General features: G+C 41.3%; 5 protein-coding genes and 1 long non-coding RNA gene across 7 annotated transcripts; 3 read left to right on the top strand and 3 right to left on the bottom strand.

The window, feature by feature from the left end:
- Positions 1-80: 80 nt before the first annotated feature.
- LOC118424179 (putative ferric-chelate reductase 1) lies at positions 81-5237 on the bottom strand. Its single transcript, XM_035832714.1, has 7 exons — positions 4854-5237; positions 4115-4349; positions 3562-3635; positions 3068-3145; positions 2375-2770; positions 2083-2127; positions 81-1449 (listed from the first exon to the last, which is right to left on the bottom strand). Exons 1-7 carry the CDS (start codon positions 5041-5043, stop codon positions 1358-1360), a joined length of 1110 nt encoding a protein of 369 aa, XP_035688607.1. The 5' UTR covers positions 5044-5237; the 3' UTR covers positions 81-1357.
- A 1511-nt stretch (positions 5238-6748) lies between these two features.
- LOC118424518 (putative defense protein 3) lies at positions 6749-11783 on the top strand. Of its 2 annotated transcripts, XM_035833097.1 has the most exons (6): positions 6749-7004; positions 9347-9584; positions 10146-10222; positions 10881-10937; positions 11198-11236; positions 11390-11783. In XM_035833097.1, exons 1-6 carry the CDS (start codon positions 6788-6790, stop codon positions 11500-11502), a joined length of 741 nt encoding a protein of 246 aa, XP_035688990.1. In that variant the 5' UTR covers positions 6749-6787; the 3' UTR covers positions 11503-11783. The 2 variants fall into 2 exon arrangements, with proteins under 2 accessions (XP_035688990.1, XP_035688991.1); XM_035833098.1 differs by lacking the exon at positions 10881-10937 and having other exon boundaries at positions 6750-7004.
- A 338-nt stretch (positions 11784-12121) lies between these two features.
- Positions 12122-15532, bottom strand: LOC118424521. The gene is made up of 4 exons (XR_004832209.1): positions 15394-15532; positions 14445-14614; positions 12789-12911; positions 12122-12253 (listed from the first exon to the last, which is right to left on the bottom strand). It is a non-coding gene; the product is annotated as an uncharacterized LOC118424521 (long non-coding RNA).
- Positions 12199-15518, top strand: LOC118424519 (mannan endo-1,4-beta-mannosidase-like). The gene is made up of 6 exons (XM_035833099.1): positions 12199-12299; positions 12794-12925; positions 13340-13475; positions 13857-13972; positions 14468-14636; positions 15370-15518. Exons 2-6 carry the CDS (start codon positions 12794-12796, stop codon positions 15501-15503), a joined length of 687 nt encoding a protein of 228 aa, XP_035688992.1. The 5' UTR covers positions 12199-12299; the 3' UTR covers positions 15504-15518.
- Positions 15533-15935: 403 nt separating the features above from the next.
- On the top strand, positions 15936-17894 carry LOC118424520 (mannan endo-1,4-beta-mannosidase-like). The gene is made up of 4 exons (XM_035833100.1): positions 15936-16166; positions 16686-16820; positions 16990-17062; positions 17467-17894. The coding sequence occupies exons 1-4, from the start codon at positions 16065-16067 to the stop codon at positions 17730-17732; spliced, it is 576 nt and encodes a 191-aa protein (XP_035688993.1). The 5' UTR covers positions 15936-16064; the 3' UTR covers positions 17733-17894.
- A 451-nt stretch (positions 17895-18345) lies between these two features.
- LOC118424592 (alpha-2,8-sialyltransferase 8B-like) lies at positions 18346-20372 on the bottom strand. The gene is made up of 3 exons (XM_035833228.1): positions 20211-20372; positions 19479-20006; positions 18346-18845 (listed from the first exon to the last, which is right to left on the bottom strand). The coding sequence occupies exons 1-3, from the start codon at positions 20321-20323 to the stop codon at positions 18551-18553; spliced, it is 936 nt and encodes a 311-aa protein (XP_035689121.1). The 5' UTR covers positions 20324-20372; the 3' UTR covers positions 18346-18550.
- Positions 20373-20436: the final 64 nt, after the last annotated feature.

Below are 20436 nucleotides of genomic sequence, written 5' to 3' on the forward strand. Positions count from 1 at the left end.
CCATACATTGTACCATGTACAATTGTCGTGCAATAAAGTTCTTCTTTTCAGGCGCCTATCAAGAATAAAAATAGAATCTATGCCATTGTGATTTTATTCCAACTCAAACCAAATACAACTTCCAATGGACAGAATCATATACACAATGCAATATTGGCAAGTACAAATAATTAAATATAACTTTCTAAAGATACATTGATGCTTTGCTAATGAGGTCTACAGCAGAAAATATATGGATATACATCATCTCTCTTTGTGCATAGTAAACAGTTTATATCATTTTGGAGGTAAATATCTCTTTGAGGCAAAATTGCGGCAATGTGGGGTAAATATCTCTTTACAGCAAAATAGTGATTATGATTCCAAATAACTCTCTATGTACATATTCATATACAAACTTAAATCCAGCAAATGACCCATCATAGTCACATAATGAAGTCATCCAATTTTTCAACTCAGCAACACCCCCTATCATCTTTACCTAGAACTGCACCTCCATGAACACATCAAATAAGGAACATACAAAGCAATAAAATATTGCCAACAACCATTTGTTTGACGATATTCAGATTGTCAGTTTCATAACACCTTTTTCCTTTCATCATAAGCCATAAGATATCATTTGTAATTACTAACGTTTCCATCATTTCTTCATAGCACAACCAATTAATGCTAAAATACACTTACAGATAATGGCAAGATGTTTGATGCACTTGCAACAGTTGCATAGTAGAAATTGTTAAAATAAACTTTACAAAAATGGCTTTGGACATTTATCTTGATTTACAATAGGAAACATAAAAATGTCTTTGACTCACCCTGTTTCCTTAGTGTTGTTCTTTGGTAATAAATCTCTCAGAGGCAGCTGTAAGAAATTGCAGCCACTTGTGTCATCATTACTATCCCCCCTCCCAAATGAGCATACGTACATTATACACTATCAAAGGCAGCATTAAGCAGTCAGTGAGGAAATTAGCTGTGCATCATGTTTGAAAAACTCTACTTGCTAACCTGATATAACTGTTCACAGGACTAAATATATAAACTCTAGTGATATACTAAATGAACTTTCATAGAAAAACTAAATAAAACTATGATATATTAGCTAAATATTTTGGTTTAAGCTCTGCCTGCTTAACTAATAGATACTGTGTTTATGTCTTATGAAGTGATGGCATTTCAGCAACACTCTTCCAGTGAGAATAATCTCCACTATTTTAATCTAACCAAAAACCCATAAGTTTCAACAGGCAAATTGTGTATTTTGAGCACTGCTATTGTGAATTAAGTCCTTGTGACTCTAAATTCAGTACATTTCAATCAAGTTATTTTTGAAGTAGTAGTTTCCTGAAGTCTTTCATTGGATCAACATCCGGGTGATGCATGCTGGGAGTACGGCCAACAGGAGGTTTGAGGTCATGACAACAGCTGATCCAACATTCCCTGTTCCTGAAATATGAAAGAGAAGTATCAAGTTCCCAGAACATAGAAGAATACAGTGGCTGCATCTGGGCAATTGTCTTGTTGAGGAGACCAGAGCACTGAAAGGCTGCCATGATACAGACCTTTGGAATTGCAAATAAGCTCCTCAAAATTCAGCCCGTGGCTGCCGACATAGTTGGCTCACCCAACAATAAAGATTAAAAAAGAGCCCACCACACTCATTCAGGTAAGAGTAGGGGTCCCTCCTACTGTGAGCAGATCAAACCTAAAGTCTGGTCTTACACTAATCTCCAAGCAGGTCCTACAGTAGCATAAGATAGTATCAAAAGCAGGCAGAGGAGTGAAACCGGCTTAGGAATGTGCTTCGCTACAAGGCAGATGGACACTTTTTGGCTGACTACACTCCTTGGCCAGTTTGGTACTATCTTATGCCATTATAGGCTCTGCTTGGAGATTAGTCTTGCATAACTTGTGCTTGCAGTCCAACAGTGTGGCATTACACATGGTATGGAACAAACAAAGAAAGTGACACGGTGAGATGAATGTTCTGAATCCATAAATGACTTTATAATGTAAGGATGTATTCATGATCAACATTATTTTGTACATGGAAGATTTTAAGTAATGACGTTTAATTACCTTTTGTTGTCTGGATTGGCATTGTAGACACCACAGGTGACTCAACTGAAAAGGAAAGAAAATATGTGTCAAAACTGTCATGTTATCATTAAAAAAGTGCTCCACTTATTTTCACCAAAATGAAGTGAGGAAAGCCGTGTAAAGTGCCTTTACAAAGGACACAAGATCGGTGACATGGCAGGTTTTGTACCCAGGACCCCTTAGGCCTGAGCTCAATGCACCGCCAATTACACCACTCACTAAATCTATCAATAAATGAAATCAGGCACACAACATTAATTTCCTACCATACCTGCACAGAAGGCATACAAGTTGAAGTAGCTCGTGCCTCGGGTACACCATGTGTTTGTCGATGTTGCAACTCCGCACGCACTGTTGTCGGCCTGCCATCCCGGCATGTACGCAAAAACGTTGTTCATCGCGTCGCAGCTTGCGGGGCCGCTCCCGCTGCATATCGCCTCTGAAACCAGTCTCTGGGTTTGTTTGCAGGTCGAATTAACATTTCCGATGATGATGCAGTCGCTGGTCCAATATGGCGTCTCAGCGCACGAGTCCCGGTTGATGTAGCAGGGTAGGCTCAAGCCGACACTTTCGCAGGCTGCCTTCACGTTGGCATTGACCATGGGGCCAGATGCCTGAACTTTGTAGAACGTCCAACCACTAACTGTCCCCAACAGGACTTTCTCAACTAGAAAAAAACATGTAACAGTTTTGTATTTTAAATCAAACTTCTCCAAAGTACTTGTGCAGCAGACATAACATTCCCTGATCAGCACCAAAATTAGCAATGAATATGGTAGCTATAATCATTGACAAATAAAGAAATTCACACAAAAGAAGAAATTTTTCACCATGACTATCAGTGTGGACTTCATTAGTTATGAATAAGAAGATCATAAATATCAAATTTTGTTTATAATCCTAAAATAATGCCTATATCATATATCTAAAAAAAAACTACGTATGTGCCTTCAACAATCCTTACCAGCTGCTTCTGTTGTAGCTTGTTTGGTTGTAGGTCGGGGGGTTGTCCTCTGTGGGGTTGTAGCCCGCTGTGTGGTTGCTAAAGATACAAAATACAAAATATTTTCATATCAAAGACTATTACTACATTCATCTGTAATATTCTATATGGAAAAGGTCTTACTTAAGCAACTATTCATAAAGATGTTGTATATTATAGTTGCAACAACAACTGGGATAGGATTTTTAAAAATTGGTTTCAAATGCATGTACCCGTACCTGATTACAGTTAATAATATTGGTCGGTATGAATTAATCCTTAGTCTGCAGTGAGACATCAACAAACAGGTACAAAAAAGAAAGCCTGATAAAAAAAATCTAAAAAACGTCAAACAGCCAGAGCCTAACCTCTGCTTGGAGAGTACCTCAGGCCACACTGACTTGTCATCCACATAACCATGTCTGTGTGGCCTGAGGCACAACTTTTCTCTCCGATGTTTGAGTGTTAAAGCTTACCTGCACTAGCCTCTGTAAGCTGTGAAGACTTCAGGCCTGTCCAGTACACTGTCTTCTGCTCAGCAACAGTAGCTCTGGAGATGACAATGATCTTTAATGCATATTCTTGCTAAGGAGAACTAAACACAGTATGTTAAAATTGTGACCTAAAAAAGATATGCTTACCTATCTGTATGTGAGTATAACCTGATAAAATTCTACATAAGAAAGTTTGGTTAGAAAAACTGACTTATTACTACACAGAAGAGACTGACTCATCTGCATAGCCTGGTACCTCATTGAGAAGTGTTTCATATGAATAAAGAAATTGTCAAAAGGGAAGCATAAGACTTGTGATAATATGGATCAATACAACTTACAAGGTATAGCATAAACTTCACCAACCCACCATCCATTACATAATAATGAAATAGATACAAACCACATAGCCGCGCTATTGCAGGCACTATCCCATAGCTTTATAATGATATCAATCAGTCAATCATTGTACAGAAAGAATACTATTACATAACTGGCTGCAAAATACACCCAATATTATAACTTGCTGACTCACACAAACTCGACTGTGCCATGTCCTGCATCAGAAGGGGGTGTCCATGTCAGAGTTAAGTCCCGCTTCACGGCTTGACTGTTGTGCGTGGCGGAATTTGCGCCTCTCGCCACGGTGTTCGGACAATCGTTGGTTCTCACCGTGCTCGGAAGACTCGTGAAGACGCCGATGGAAGTGGTGGTTCCGACTTTACGAGCCTGAATAAGGAATCCCTGAAAGTCCGCTCCTGTGATTTGGACTTAAGAAAAGACAAAAGTGCTTCTTACTTTTAGCCTCTATAAAGTCTCTATAGCAAGTCTCTATAATGTAGTGTTATGTTGATTTATTCATATTGATCTATAAATTCAGGTTACTCATATGTAGTATATTTTATTTGTGCCCACCTGTATCTATAGCTGTACCTTATGTGATGGACTTATGTTGTGTCAAAAAAAAGATTGTTCTCTATTAATATGTGCATAATACGAAGTTGTCTTCTTCTTAATCCCAATGTAATATTTCTTTGTATACAATGCACATTATGATGAAGTTCCTTGTAAGATATCAATAAAACAGTTATAATTAATGTTATAATATTTTCCTTCAGATATCGTCAAAAGCTACATAGATACAAATGTGGATACATAAAAACAACTGCGGACTTAGACCCTGAATACTTCTGTCACTGGGTGTATGCTACCACATCAAGTATTTGGGACTGATATTTTGAGTAGTTGCGGAGTTCTTGTATCTTACAACTCACCTGTTAAACTTTGCCCAGGTACGTATTGTGCCGGTGCTACGAGGCTGTAAGGGTTGGGGCTAGTCTGTGCGCTGGTACCGAAGTGTCCTGGCATCATAGTAACACAGGCTTCCAACGGAGCTCCGTTTCCATACCCCTCACTGCCCCCCACCCCACACAACAACACCACTAACCACCAAATATACCGCATTCTAAAACACTTTGAGAAGTAATGATTAAGTTCCTATACAGTCTGGAAACTCGCTAGACTCATGTCATGTCACTGTGGTTACTAACAGCGACCGAAACAGGAACAAAACCGGCATATCCGCTGCATTTCCGACGACAAATTCCCGGCCAAAACAAACTATGTCACTTTACGTAAAAGATCATCCGACTTGAAAAGAGGGGAGGACTTTTAAAGAAAAAACAGTTTGTTTTCACATTTATAGTGCATTAAGCGCCAAAACTAGCTATTTCTTTTCTAAATTGTAATTTGCATATTTATTTGGATTTATGGTACTCAAATATTTTACCCAAATTTTGTTGGATCAAAAAATAAAATTTGCCCCGGTATGAAGTGTATGATTCTGACTGTCTTATACGTGACCACGCCCTCAAGCGACCTAAGCCCTTGCTGCACCTGTAATTCCACCTTGTCCGAACGACCACACCCATTTCCAGAACGTATCAGGTATCAAAAGGAAACGTGCAAGACAGAATTGGACAGTTTAGAAAGAAAAAAATCGTATTAGATAAAGAAATTGAATATCATATTGGGATCAATACTGCTTTACCGAATTCTGAAATGCTAGTAAATGTTGACCCTCAGTTTCTTGATGGTTGCCATAACGACCAATGGCTCACCGTAAGGGTCTGTGCTTAGGTTCTATTCCTGTCCTTGACTGTTTCTGTACCCATCGCCAGATAGCTACTCATGCGCCTGTTAAAAACTTTTAGATTCAACCAACTAATAATATTAGAAAGTATGAGCACACCGACACTATTTATACAAATAATAATAAACTTTTGCAGCATTACTTTGCTGACTATCGCCAAGTATTCCATTATGTTTCTTGGCTACGATGGAAAGACAACGCGAGAAAATTACTACTTGACGATGTATATTATATTTTTGTGTTCCTATGCTCCCTGTACAGAGCTGACATAGAATAAAGTGCCGTGGCGGACACGGAAAAGTTAAAAAAAAGATAAGAATGATAATAAACTTTTGATATCACAAAATAATGAAGAAAGTTGCTGATATTGGTGACAACAACAAAAGATACTCTACAAAGTCATCCAATATCATCATGAGTCATGAACCAGGAATATTACTTGAATCGTGTCAAAAGATAATACCTGAAGTTTCCGGGAGCGATTCAAAGTAAGAAGAGTCGATCTAACAATCGAATGTCTGTGACCTTTTACCTCCATGAAATATTCAAGGTTATATTTTCACTGGCATTTGTGTGTCTGTGTGTGCATGTGTGTCTTTCAACAAGATGACTCAAAAAAGCTGGGTGGATTGGTTCATACTTAGTGTGTTGGTAGGGCCTAGGGTGTGATGAAAGCTGAAAATGATTAGTGGCTTCCCTTGCTACTGCACACTGCATAATTATGTAAATGTGTAGGTTATTTGCATAAAATTAAAAAAAGCTCTAAACATTTCATGGATTATGAGGTCGCCGAACTCTAGTTTGTTGTTGTTTTCTTCGTTGTGGAGCAAATAAATAACCTTCACAGAAATGCAGTCCAGTCGTACAATGAATACCAACATGAATTATGTACGACACTGCACCAAAAATAAGGTCACGGAAGACTTTTTATCTCGCTTTAATACGCCCCCTATTCACGATGTCTTTCACTCAACCGAAAACAACAGCTGATGACGTCATTCTCAGACGATAATTGAGAGGGTGTGTCTTTCTGCCACCGGACACACACAAGTCAACATGTCGTGGGAATTAGGTACCGCTAGCGGTCTCCTCCTAGCTCTCGTGGTCGTTGCATCTCTCTTGTCGGGAGGGGAGGCGTATGGGACCGGGGCGCCACTGTCGGCATGCACGTCCCAGCAGCCAGGCCACTACGGCTTTACGGCACAGACCAGCGCGAGCCCGTACAGTCTGACCGTGTCTTCTTCCGAGTACACTCCGGGACAGACTCTCACAGGTATGTACAGTGGGGACTCTGAAGCAAGTCTAGTTTGAACGATTTCAGTCTTACAAGGAAGTACTGTACATTTCTATTTAGAAATCGCCCCCCAAAAGACGGATCGGAGATACACCATTTGCATTCAATAATCTTGCTTGACCTCTTTCCAAAGTCAAAACATCCCTAGCTCCAAAGGAACGGTATTATGTAATATACCGTTCCTTTGGAGCTAAAACATCCCCTACTTATCATTGAAATGACGGGGAGGATCGTAACATTCAGTGGAGCGTATATCATGGCTATATGAGCAGGAAATCTTCAGGCTGATGATGCAATAGAAGTTCGTTAGGTTTTTGTGGCTACTCTAGATTGTACGTTTCCATATAAACCAGTCCTTTAGATAAGTTAGCGACCTGTATGGTTTTAAGTGGGGTTTGAGTGATTTGAAGAGGTTCGCGGAAGCACCGTACCATTTCTGTACTTGTCACGAGAGCGCTCTGTCGGCTGCTGGCACTCCCTTCCGGTATCTCCAAACAGATGCAAACCGTTAAAAGAAGAACCGTAGAAACACAAACAGAATAGAAAAATTATGGCATGAAATAACGATATAGATGAATGCCGTGTAACTTGTAGAAACACATTATCACGTAAAAAAAACAAGACTCCCACGAAATGTTGGTAACTCAATACATGCCAATCAACCTTAGTGTTCTTTACGGGCTAACAACTCACCAAATGGTTCAAATCTCCTAAGAGCTAACGATAAATAAACTCAACGGATCAGAAACCATGCAGCACACATTAGTAAAAAAAGAGTACAAAGTCACTCCGTAGCAAGCACACCTGCCCTTTTTATTTACTTTGTTGCTGTTGGCGATAATAAACGTTTTATCGGTGATCTTTTGTGATAGGAAAGCCAGCTGATTAGATTAGTCTGGTTGGTTGGGTGTAGGCCTTTGAGTGTTCCCTTGCTTGACGACCATGAATACGGGATTACGGGAACATATAGTATATAACCAAAATGAGTATTCTTTATTGTCAATTGATCTTAGATTTTACAGTTTTATCCGATGATGTATGACTCCGTAAATCACCACTCACCCCCAAATGTAGCCAAAACATTTTAGACCACCAGTTTCCTCTCAAAGCAAAAATGCACCGTCCCCATTGATATGACCTAAGTTTTTATGTTTTTCTTGGATAGCCTCCATAACATTGCTTACAACTAGCTACAAATACCGATGTCGTCTTGCTTACACATTGTTTTCTGATTGGTAAGACATTCTGATGACTACGGTTTGAACAACGCTAACCTCAAAATAAACAGTTATGTGTTTGTTTTATCCAGAAATCCTGCGGTATGTTGGAGTAATTATCAGCGCTGGCTATCATTGCTTAGCGTTCCGTTGATAAACCGTGCTTGGTATCAGTACGCCTGTAGTATCTCTCTTGTCCTTTTGGAAACTCAATTTGTAAAATCCTCATCACAAAATACTGTAAATGCTTTTAAGTTCGCAGAGATTTAATTTCGCGGTAGCGAGAAAATGGCCTTTCGCAGTGGTTCTAATTTCGCGGTAGCACCATGCACTGTAGTCTCTTACTGCCATGGAAAAATGTTCGCAGTAGTTTTAAATTCGCGATGAAGCGGCCGCCGCGCAAACCGCGAACATCAAACCACCGCGAAAGTTTCTACATTTTCAGTACTGTGTTCCGAAGTAAAACGTGCCAAGTCATGGTGAAGTATTGCAGGAAGTGACATAGTCAAGTGACTCAGCACTTGCAGACTTGTTTACAAGTTTTAAAATTCATGGTCACGACCGGTGAGGTAACGGATGTTGAAGTTCCCGGATGAAGGCGGAGTGGAGTCGACAGTTTATGAAAATCTCACGAGCAGGTTGCTGTAACTAAGCACAAGGAACTGTTTGATCCATTTTTCTTATTAATACGTAGAAGCCAGTGAATTGCACAACGGATAGCTGCACACTTCTGTTAGTTGAACGGAATCCCAAAGTCCCGCAGTGATGTGGTCCAATTAAATAACTTCGCATTATTGTACACGCCGGATAATTGCACAAAATGTGCTAGCAAATCGGGAGTGCAATTAAACGGCTTCTATGTGTATCTATAATATCCAATACTTTTTTTCATATAATGTCCTAGCGTTTTCTGTAGTCGCGCTTAAATATTGTAATACATTTGATATACAGAAACTGGGAAAAATAAAAAATAAACGAAAGACCACCTGCGATTTTTTTCGCTTGTCACAACAACCTTGTTTTGAACCAGGCAAAATACTGTTTAACCTTGCAATTCCTAACCAAATGCACATTTTAAGTGTCAATCTATCTTTTATTTCTTAGTGCAAATAACTGGGGCAGACTTCCAAGGTTTCCTCATCCAAGCTCGGAAAGTCGGCACCACCACGGCTGTTGGATTCTTCACCTCGCTCCCCTCCGGAACCAAATCCAACAACTGTGACAACGCCGTGGCCTCTGGGGACAACACCGCCACCCATTCCAGCACTGCAGCCAAACGCGACCTGACACTAACTTGGAGCGCACCCGAAAATCAAGCAGGGCAAGGGACGATCGAGTTCGTGTAAGTACTCGATGTGTGATCATAACTGTTTTTAATGAAACGTCTTATGATCAAACATTTTAAAGTATATGGCAATTTTCACTTTTGCCTATTCAAAAATGGCCAAAACACAGCCAAACACAAAATTCTTCATTTAACTTTTCTGCACCCGCATTTTGTCGAATCAAAATAGTGAACGTAGAAAAAACACAAAAAGGAACTATTTCTGATACGCAAGAATGACAGAAAACATATACAAACATTTTCATACTCGTCCCTTTGATGTGTACATTTTGAAACTTTCATTGGAAACTCTTTGTGTCTTAGGGACTGGCTGGCTGAAAAAAAATTTTACTCTAAGAGGGATATGGAAATCACAATTACTTTCATGATTATTTGCAAATACATTCAATTTGTACCTTGTTTATTGTGCTTGTTTGAGACAGTGAACTGACATTCCCTTCCTTATATCGTTTGCGTTGCATGTCTATTCTGAAGACCTAATCAATATGTTTCCGAGAAATACTTGTTCATGCTATGATCTTACTAGTATTCTCCCCCCCCCCCCCCCCCCCCCTTCAGTGCTACCGTCGCTCAGCAGAAGGCCACCTACTGGATGGGAATAACGTCTGCCCAGCTCAGCGAGGCCACCAGTGGAGGTACGGTAGTATTGCTATGATAATAATGTAATAGTTTATCGAGGGCTAATTGCGGGTAACACGAAGAAACAAAACAAACAAAAAGTTAAGAAAAATATAGAATGTGCCACTCAAGTCTAAAAAGTCTAAACTCTTAATTGCAACGTAGTTAGGTTCGACTTCTTTTCCTGAGACAGTGGAAGACGAAGGATACCACCTTTTCTACAACGCGGGTTCTGTGATGTTAGAAGGAGGGACCTAGTTTTCTTTTATTATGTTGTAATTTGTTTTATCAAAACCCTCTTGCCTTATTTGGCCAGCCCATTCTACTGTGAGAACATGTTTCTGTTGTTTCCCACGAATATCAGCTTCAAGCCCATAATGATGTCAGATGTCGATATGGCTCATGTTTTTGCAATGAAAAAAATCATTTTTGCCGTATTTCTGCCAGCATCGCCTACTGACTACAAGGAGGTGGATACTAGCAAGGGGGTTAATGGTTCTAAGTGCGCATGCACAGCGTGGTGTATTGTGGGTAATGTGAAAATGTAAAGAATGGTCAATGAAAAGATAGAAATCCGTAGATTGTGTAGCCAAGGACCCAGTATGCATAGATTCATTAACCTGATGATAATCATTGACCTATTTACTAACCAATTGCCGTTGTAACGTCACAAAGATACTACCACGCATGCTCAAGGGACAACCAGAACACAAGCAGATCAGACCACCGGAGGTGGGCTTTTCAATGTGCACTTGTCAATGTAAATACATGGTGGGGAGGGGGTAAGGACAAAGCTAAGGCTAGGTGGTCGTGGTTCTAGGAAATTTACATCCGCATTGAAAAAACTCAAATACTATATTCTATCCATGTGTTATCAGTGTATATGTGATTTGCTTAGTAACATTAATATCAACATATAAATTAAGTGACATAAGATTTCGCGTGAATTTGCGAGATTGTATATTTGTTGTGTTTTCTGTCCTTGCCTGTAGGCGCAACAGGTGCCACTCCCACGGGATCGTCCCAAACAGGTATGTTAACCCTTATCGTCATCACTTCCAATGTGCACAGATCTCCAGATCTCTCATAAATTAAGGAATTTTGAAAAATGTGCTTGTCTATTTATGATCGTATTACCTGTCATTAACTAAGTACTGCTGTTTTCTTTTTTATACTATGTTCAGGGTCACCAATGACTACTGAGAGTTCAACACCCGGGTCAGGCGCTACCATGGCAACGACCTTTAACCTGCTGTTGCTCGCCATCCCAGCATTCCTGGCAAAACTACTGATGTAATCATTCGTGTGAGCAGAAATATGAAGTGTTTTAATGAGAAAGGAAAATGATGTAGTCTGTGTAAAATTTTGAAGCCATTCGAGAATATATGTGTATTTTGATCTATACGCCATGCATGCTTATGTTTCTCATCATAGTTAACATATTGCAATTATAGATGTCTTTATCTGTTTATTACAACATTTTCATAAGGAAATGTTATTTCATGGCAGTTTACTTTGCCATACACAGCACATGCATAAAAGTCTATTATGAAGAATAAAGAATATTGTTTCAAAGAATACAGTTGTTTTGTTTTGTTTCTTACTACTGGGATATCTTCATGCCATAGCATAACTGTAGACATAAGACATAACTGTACTTGTATTATAATCGCCAGATACGGCCTTGGGAAAAGGTGCTATCTTAAATGTGTAAGAGAGCACAAAGCTGAGTTTACGAGGGCTATTTTTGTCATTTACAAAAATGTTGTGATAGATCCTGAGAAAGTCGGTCGACAGCGTTCTAGTGTACAGGATTAGTCCAGTCAAACCCTTGAGGTACCACCACCACGGAATGTTGACTTTAGCCCCGTTCCCTTCTGTTAACATATCTGACAAAAACATACGTAGTAACAGAGTCTATTCTGGCACGTTGTTGGTTCCGGTCGTCTTCCTGTGGTTATCTCCGAAGGTTGAGAACAGAGACACTTGGCACAGTCTACTAGTCACAGTGTAGCTCGCGGAGTATGAGTCTAGGACCTGTTGTTCAGCTGAACGGGTGATATTCAACAGGGCTAGGGCATACCAACCGTGCAGGTAAGATTGCCAGGTTCAGTTTACTGTTTAGGATAAAAGAACTCACCCAAGGCCATTGACGATAGATGATTGTTTAGCGTATTATAAGTTTACGTTGTTGGTGGCAAAAATGGAACTGTTTTTCTAACAATACTGTGTAAAGATTGGTTGTATTGATATATAGATATCCAAATCTAAACGCCGTTTCTTAACATTGAAAACTATTACATGTATACGCTGTCACTAATTAAGAATTCCACACATTGGCACACATACACACACATCGAATGGCAGTTCCATTAAGGTTAGAGTTTTCAGAAGGTTTTGTGATGCAGACGTACAGACATTGTTGAAAAGTTCCTATACTTGTACCTCCTTGCATTATCGAACTTTTGTCGATTTCCGACATTGCCCCCTTTTCTCATAGTCTAAAAATAGCAATACAGAAATCTCTTTTGATACTCGGAATTGTTTTAGAAATTGCCGTTTGTCTAATCACATGTTCAATACCTCAGATGAGGATGCTGTCCGTTGCTGTCCTCCTGACCTTGCTGTCTGCAGCTGCCCAAGGGCAGACCTTCCTGTCCACAGACGGACAGCACTTCAAGCTGAACGGCCAGCGAGTCTTTCTGTCTGGAGTAAACATGGCAAGAACATAAAACAACTTCTATTCACCGATTCATTCATCTATTCATTTTATCAAGGTGGTTTCTAACATTAGTGGGAACATGATTTACTGATCTTTCTGTGAAAACTGATATCTGCATGTGTTCGTTGTGTGTGTGTGTGTGTGTGTGTGTGTGTGTGTGCGTGTGTGTGTGTGTGCGTGTCCGCATTTTTCATCAATATTGTAGTAATGTGGATGTGCGTGAGTAAGTATTATTTCTGGAGACTGGAATGCTAGGAAGGCTGGATTGGCCCGAATTCAAAGATGGTCTCTATGCTGGCAAACAAAATGCATTGGCAGAAACTCACAATGATAGATTGAACAAGAAATTCACAAAAGCTCTGCAAACATTTTACGTATGTTTGAGATCATCGAATTTTTTATGATTCTGTAGGCCTGGTGTCGGTACGGAAGTGACTTTGGCGGCGGCCTGTACTACTCTTACAAGTCTTCATCACCGTGTCCGAGTTCAAAGTCCAAGTACGAACAAGCCATAATGGACATCGCTAACAACGGCGGCAATTCACTTCGTAAGTTAAGTGACGTCAGGGTTGTTGTTAAAGGAGGTGGGCAGCCTATAACTAGATTTATCATCTATAGAAAGACAGTAACATACAGGGTTATATTAGCGCATACTGTAAATGCAGAAATGTTTTCGCGGTGGCCGCTTCGCCGCAAACACAAAACTACCGCGAACATTTTACCAGTACAATACATGATGTGACCGTATAAAGTATATGGCACTACCGCGAACTCAAACCCACTGCAAACATAAATGCATTTATCGTTTCGTTTGAATGTTTAAAGACATGTACAGTTCAACATTGTCTAGATAGAGCGCCTCCTATTGGACTAGAGAGTCAATGTACAGGGCAGACACATGTCGATGCAATGCTGTTTGTTTCCGCTAGGTGTGTGGCTGCACGTAGAAGGGCAAGAGACACCTGTGTTCTCCTACTGGGGTTCCGTCACACAGACCGACGCTACAGATGAACTGGTCAACGAACTGAAGGACATGCTAGGCTTTGTACGTACAAATGTTCCTTCGTTCCTCTTTGCTGTTTTAAAAGGGGCATTCCACTCCAGAATTGAGTGTTATTTTCTGATAGATATTTTGGGCGATACAAATGGAACCAACTTTTCGCAAAGTTACCTCATTTGTCTTTTCTCATATAATCATTTTCTAAATCCAAGTACCCCCATGCGTACCCGCTTCTAATACACTGTGCCGTATATGATTTTGCCAGCATAGCTGATTTCCATCACACTTTCTTGCTAACGGTAGTCGGGATAAGCTTGACAAAGCAGTCAAGTGACTATCACACATTTTGGGAGTCGAGATACAAGAAAGTCTGAAGACTTTTAATTGTACTTTTGAGTTGTGGGCCTTGCAAAGGATCTACTATACTAATCCTGCTGCCGACACCTCTCAGATCTCATTCTATGAATCTTCATAAATAGATCATAATTGATGTCAAAAGGTAGAAGCACGTACTTACATCAGCAGCCGTCCTTGTTCCAGGCGCAGCGGCATAACGTGTTGGTGTTCCTAGTCCTGTGGAACGGCGCTCACCATGGTAACCACTTCTGGAAGGTTCGCGATCTGGTGTGGGACGACCTGAAGCTCGGCACGTACGTGGAGCAGGCGCTCAGGCCGCTGGCACGGGGGCTGAAGGACGAGAGGGCACTCGGTAAGGTAGCCTGACGAAAATCGCGCTAATAGCGGCCGGCCCTACAGTTGCCGCTCTAGCTATAGGGGAGGGGTCATTAAATCCAGCCAGCGAGAGATTATGTAAAGGCAGGCTACTCGGTAAGGTAGAACTTAAATTCTAAGACTGGTGCTTGCAACCCCTGGAACAGAACCTCACCCCCACCCACACCTTCCTCATTGCGCACAATTCCTTAGCCTCCATAGCAGGATCTCTGGGGCATTTTCCCGTCTTTTTTTGGCTCATAATACACAAAAGTGTTATGAGCTCACAAAAAGACGGAAAAAGGCTCTAGAGAGCCTGCTATAGAGGCTAACAGTTCCTTCAGATATCGGTATTATGGCACGGGTCACATTAATCGTGACTGTCCTTCGCAAACTAAGGGGATTCTTTGGATAGTCGTAGACATGTTGCCTTGTGACAGAACAGGCTGTGTTACTATCAAATCAAACTGTCTTTACTCATCTTTGTTATCTCAGTCTCCAGTTTTAAACAATACATTCTCTATCAGTACCATGTCAGACTCGATGACTAGCAATCGTCAATCTCTTAACGAAGACACAGTCCATTTTAATCTCAGGACATCATGTATTGTTTGTGTAACGTCTTCTACATGCTATCATCTATTCCCGATATCGTATCAAGCTTATCAAGCGTAGACGTCCGGTATAATTCCGATCCCCATTACAAAATCGCATGTTGTTTCTCTTCCTAGGCGGCTGGGAGATCATAAACGAACCTGAGGGTAGTCTGAGGGTTCAGCACGACCCCGATCCCTGCTATAACACGGACTTCCTGGCCGGGAGCGGTGCCGGATGGGCGGGGAACAGCGACGGGTCAGAGTTTTAATTACCGTGGCCTACAAGTACATGTTTCCAAACCTTGTGCATACACCTACAACTATCACGCAGCTAAAGCTTAGGGTCACATTTCTAAACCGGGGCCCGATCGAGATGTTTGCGGAAACGAATAATAAAAGTGTTTACCCAGGAATGTATACAAATTATGCCCATGACTAACTTTGTTTACGCTGTGTGTGTTTTGTTGCCTTTTATATCATATCTTACGTTTCCAAAAGCTATCCGGTCGGGCTCCTGGTTGGGAATTTTGGGACCTAAGCCTAAATCAGAAGTGAACCGCGCAGCTATAGTAGGGAAAAAACTTGTAATTGTTAGCCACGGTATTCAATCCCTTAAATTTTTCCCTATTCCTTCGTTGATCTATGGGTTCAAGTACCAACGCGTAGTTCCATCAGGAACGTTAACCTTATTTCATCACAAACTGTCGGCTGCTGAAACCCTTTCCCTAAAGCCTATCAGCTTTCGCAAAGAGTGCTCAATGAACTATCATCGCAAGACGCAAGACTAATGTAAAGGTAAATGTTTTCCTGTTTTTAGGAACTACCTTCCTATGAATCGCATGCTCCGTTTCATCAACCGTCAAGCCGCGGCACTAAAGGAAGTTGACCCGAACCACTTGGTGACGGTGGGGTCCTGGTCAGAGAAAGGACAGGTAAGGTCTTGTTCTTAAATCAACGACGGAGAGAGAGAAGTCCACCTGCCTTGGTGCTGAACACTATCCACAAAGCGAGACAGAGAAATGCACCTGTCCTTGGTGCTGAATACTATCCACAAAGCGAGACAGAGAAATGCACCTGTCCTTGGTGCTGAATACTATCCACAAAGCGAGACAGAGAAATGCACCTGTCCTTGGTGCTGAATACTATCCACAAAGCGAGAGAAAAATCCACCTGTCCTTGGTGCTGAACACTATCCACAGAGCGAGACAGAGAAATGCACCTGTCATTGGTGCTGAACACTATCCACAGAGCGAGAGAGAGATGCACTTGTCCTTGGTGCTGAACACTAACAATGCGCGCGCACACAATTTCATGAATACACAGACACACACTCAGTTAGGTAAACTCTCGTACTCACGCACACACGAACACTCACTCCCTTACACGTAGAATTGAGAGAATGCGTGAATTGTATTGCTACTTCATTCGAATATGGCTTGCATTTCTCCCAGGGAATCCGTAACCTGTACACGGACGACTGCCTGCGGAAAGCCGGGGACTACTCCTACCGTTCCGGCGTGCTGGACTTCTACCAGATCCACACCTACTCCAAGAGCGGGAGCTACGGCAGCCAGGCACCTTTCCGTGTAATTATGACGATTACGTGTTTTACCGTAACTAAGTGAGGAATCAGCGTTTCAAAATTAGACTCTTAATTCTAGTGATATGATATAAAGATAGGATGCCCAGGGTATGTGAAGTTACTTAGAATGACACTTACAGTCACGAGATCTAACTCAAAGATTCTGAAACCAGGTGACCCACGCCAGGGACTACACGGATCTTAGTGGCAGGCCGATCGTCATTGGGGAGTTCAGCCAGACACAAGGTGAGACATTTGAGATGCTCAGCAATATTTGTGTGTGTGTGTGTGTGTGTGTGTGTGTGTGTGTGTGTGTGTGTGTGTGTGTGTGTGTGTGTGTGTGTGAATGCGTGCGTGCGTGCGCGCGCGTGTATGTGTATCTGTATAATTCTGCGCGCGTATGGATAGTGTTTAGCACCAAGGACAGGTGCGTTTAAATTTATTACTCTCGTCCTTTTTCTCTCTCGGTCTGTGGAAAGATTTAAGCACCAATGACAGGTACCTTTTTGTGTGTGGGGGGGGGGGGGGTGTTTGGCTGCGTGGGTGGGTGGGGGTGTGCCCACCAGAATCGCCATTTCTACTTTTTTTCTGCATTACTCCTGATAGGTTCTAAAATAAGCTTTACAATTTTTTGCCTGTCTACCCCAAAGGCGGCGGCATGGGCATCACCGACCAGTTTAACCGTGCGTACTACTACGGGTACGGCGGCGCCTGGAGCTGGCACTACAGCGGTGGTGGCGACGGTTCGGACACCTCAGCAACCCAGATGACCGGCCTTCGCTGGCTACAGAACAAGAACGACCAAAACAAGGGCGGCTGCGTCAAGATCAACCTGAACGGCGGGACTAACAGGTGCGGTGGCGGCCAGAGAGTTGAACGGCGCCGTCTGGAACGGAAGCTCTCCTCCTCGCGCTGACTGGGACGGAGAAACTGAGTCATCATGTCATCTCACGTCACAATTCTCGCGAGATTTCGAAAGATCTCGTTACAAATTGCGTCACTATTCTCGCGAGATGTTCAACTCGTCACAATCACGTCACAATTCTCGCAAGATTTCGAAAGATCTCGTTACAAATTGCGTCACTATTCTCGCGAGATGTCAATCTCGTCACAATCATGTCACAATTCTCGCGACATTTCCAAAGATCAGACCAGATATTTTCAAAGGTCGTAATTACAATAAAAATCAACATGGCACAAGATTTTACCCCGGGCCACTTAAGAGACATTGAAGCTGTGATGCCACGAAATAAAGTGTAAATTTACATGACATTTCTTGTAAGACTTGATATGAACGAAAATTGCCTCCGTGAAAATGGAGTCACTCTTGCGGTCCGTATATGCACTGGATTATGTTGCTATGTCGGCTGTTATTCAAATACTACAGGGAGACTGGCAGGATAGGAAGGTTTGCTTGGCCCTTGACCAAAGTTGGCCCCAAAGGGTCGGAAGAAAAATTTACCATAAGGGATAAAATAAGAAATTCATACAAATTTCAAATTTTGGATATTGCACCATGGTTTCTTTATTATTTCTACGATATATCTTCAATTTCTTTTTTCAGCGTATAATGTATATTTTCAATTTCTTCTTTTACTGCATAACGCAATAGTTTTCAATGTAAAATAACTTTTTTATCATTTCTTATTCTTACTGAAAATGTATAACTTCAATTTCTTGTTTTCACTGGAATCTTTATCTTTTATTGCACATCACAAAAACGACAACATCTGATCACTTGACACGACATGGACCAAGATGCATCCTGTAGACCCCCTGCCTGTGCAGTTCTCTGTGTAGATTGTACTCCCAACTCATGTTGTGGTGACCATTGACGTTAGGTATGATGGGTTTGAGAGGATCGTCCGGGAAATAGTGGTAGGGTATGGGTCTGTTATCCAAGTCTTTCTGATACGGGTAAAAGCCGTAGAGGTGGAGACGGTCGCAGAATGTGTTGACCATTATAACGGTGGTGAGACCCATAGTAGGCCATAAGGTGAACCTCTGCCCGGCTATTGTTGATGCGATCCTGAAATGGAGTGGAATAGATAGAACTAATATAACGTATAGAATTTGATAACAGAAAAATCTCCAGATTGTTTAAAATAATATGGAGACCGTTTGAAACAATCTGGAGACGTTTTGAACTGATCTCCAGATTGATAAAAAAAAAAGAATCTCCAGATTGTAGCAAAGGATCTTCAGATTTTCCTGATAATCTGGAGATTTTTTCCAGAAATCTCCAGATTTTTCGATTTTCAACGACGCGTGACGATCCCCGCTGGGGGTCAATATGATCCGTAGAGTATCTGGAAGCTTTGCACAAAGTATCAACTTCGTAGCTGTAAAGGGTTAGAAATATTTGTCAAAAGTTCAATGTTTGTCCACAATTGATCTTAGGGTGGTAACTAAACTATTGAAATGACAACGCGTTTTTTTTAAAAGATAAATATACCTAAAACTTACTTCTTATCGTACATCATAAACTGAGCATGGCCACATCAACATGACCATTCTTGTAAACAAATGGCAATACAAAATAGCCATTAGTTATTAGACATATTCTTGCGGTGTTTGTGAAAAAAACTACATGCATGTTACGTTCACCCTTTTTAAAACTTCTGTTGCATGTTAAATCATGATGTGGATGTTTGTAACTCACCGATTAATCTCATTAAATTCTTTGTCATTTCCGAACCGCATCGTTTTCGAAGCCAATCCCACGAACGACCGGGAACCATAGCGCCGTAGAGCCTCCAGCAGCCCTCGTATCGACGCCTTGTGTATCACTAGAACGGAACCTTCGATGCCACGTAGTCGACTCTCATACGCATCTTGGCTTCGATTCTTCAAACCAGCAGAGATGGCCAACCGCCTGACTGTTTCTGAGTTCATTATAGTCATGCTAGTGCGTTTTCCGACATCTTTTTCGAATCCTCTGACAAGAGGCAGATTCATTCGTACCACGTAGTCCTTAGAGTCGATCTCAGAACCGCAGTCGCTCCCGAGGAGGATTCCGCTGTTTCCCACGAGAGCGCACGTCTTCTGGTGTCTTACGACGTTACTTGGGAGGCAGGCATGTCTGGGGAGCTTTTTGGCTTTATTAATGGGACATTTTGCCGTCTTCTGTGCCTTTCCCAATTCAGCTACCCAGAATAGACGGTTGGGCATCAAGCTAGTCGAGGCATTGCTATATGATAAAAAAAACAGAAATGCATTCCTTATTGAATTACACAAAATTACATTACGTTTCGAGCTTTTCGTTTTCCTTCTATTATATCGATGGAAATTTTTGAAAACTTTTTTTTTTCTGTGCATGTGGATATTCGCTCAAAAGTAACGAAAGACCAATAGATGTAATCTTTATATTGACGAAGTGGAGTGGTTGTTTTACCTCACTAAGTCTGCTGCTGTTTGGTTGAAACTCCAGTCGTCTGATATCGTCAGCATGTGTAGGTCTTCATCCGTCAATGTGGAATTCTTATCGTACGAAATTATCATCTTCATTTTGATATTATCAATTTTCAGTAAATTTTCATCGGAGTCGAGTCTGGAATAACTTCTGAAAGTTAGAGAGATATGCTTTAGTGATATGGATTGAATATAGAATTCATCACACC

Source organism: Branchiostoma floridae, chromosome 10, assembly GCF_000003815.2.
Source record: "Branchiostoma floridae strain S238N-H82 chromosome 10, Bfl_VNyyK, whole genome shotgun sequence".
Classification (NCBI taxonomy): Eukaryota; Metazoa; Chordata; class Leptocardii; order Amphioxiformes; family Branchiostomatidae; genus Branchiostoma; species Branchiostoma floridae.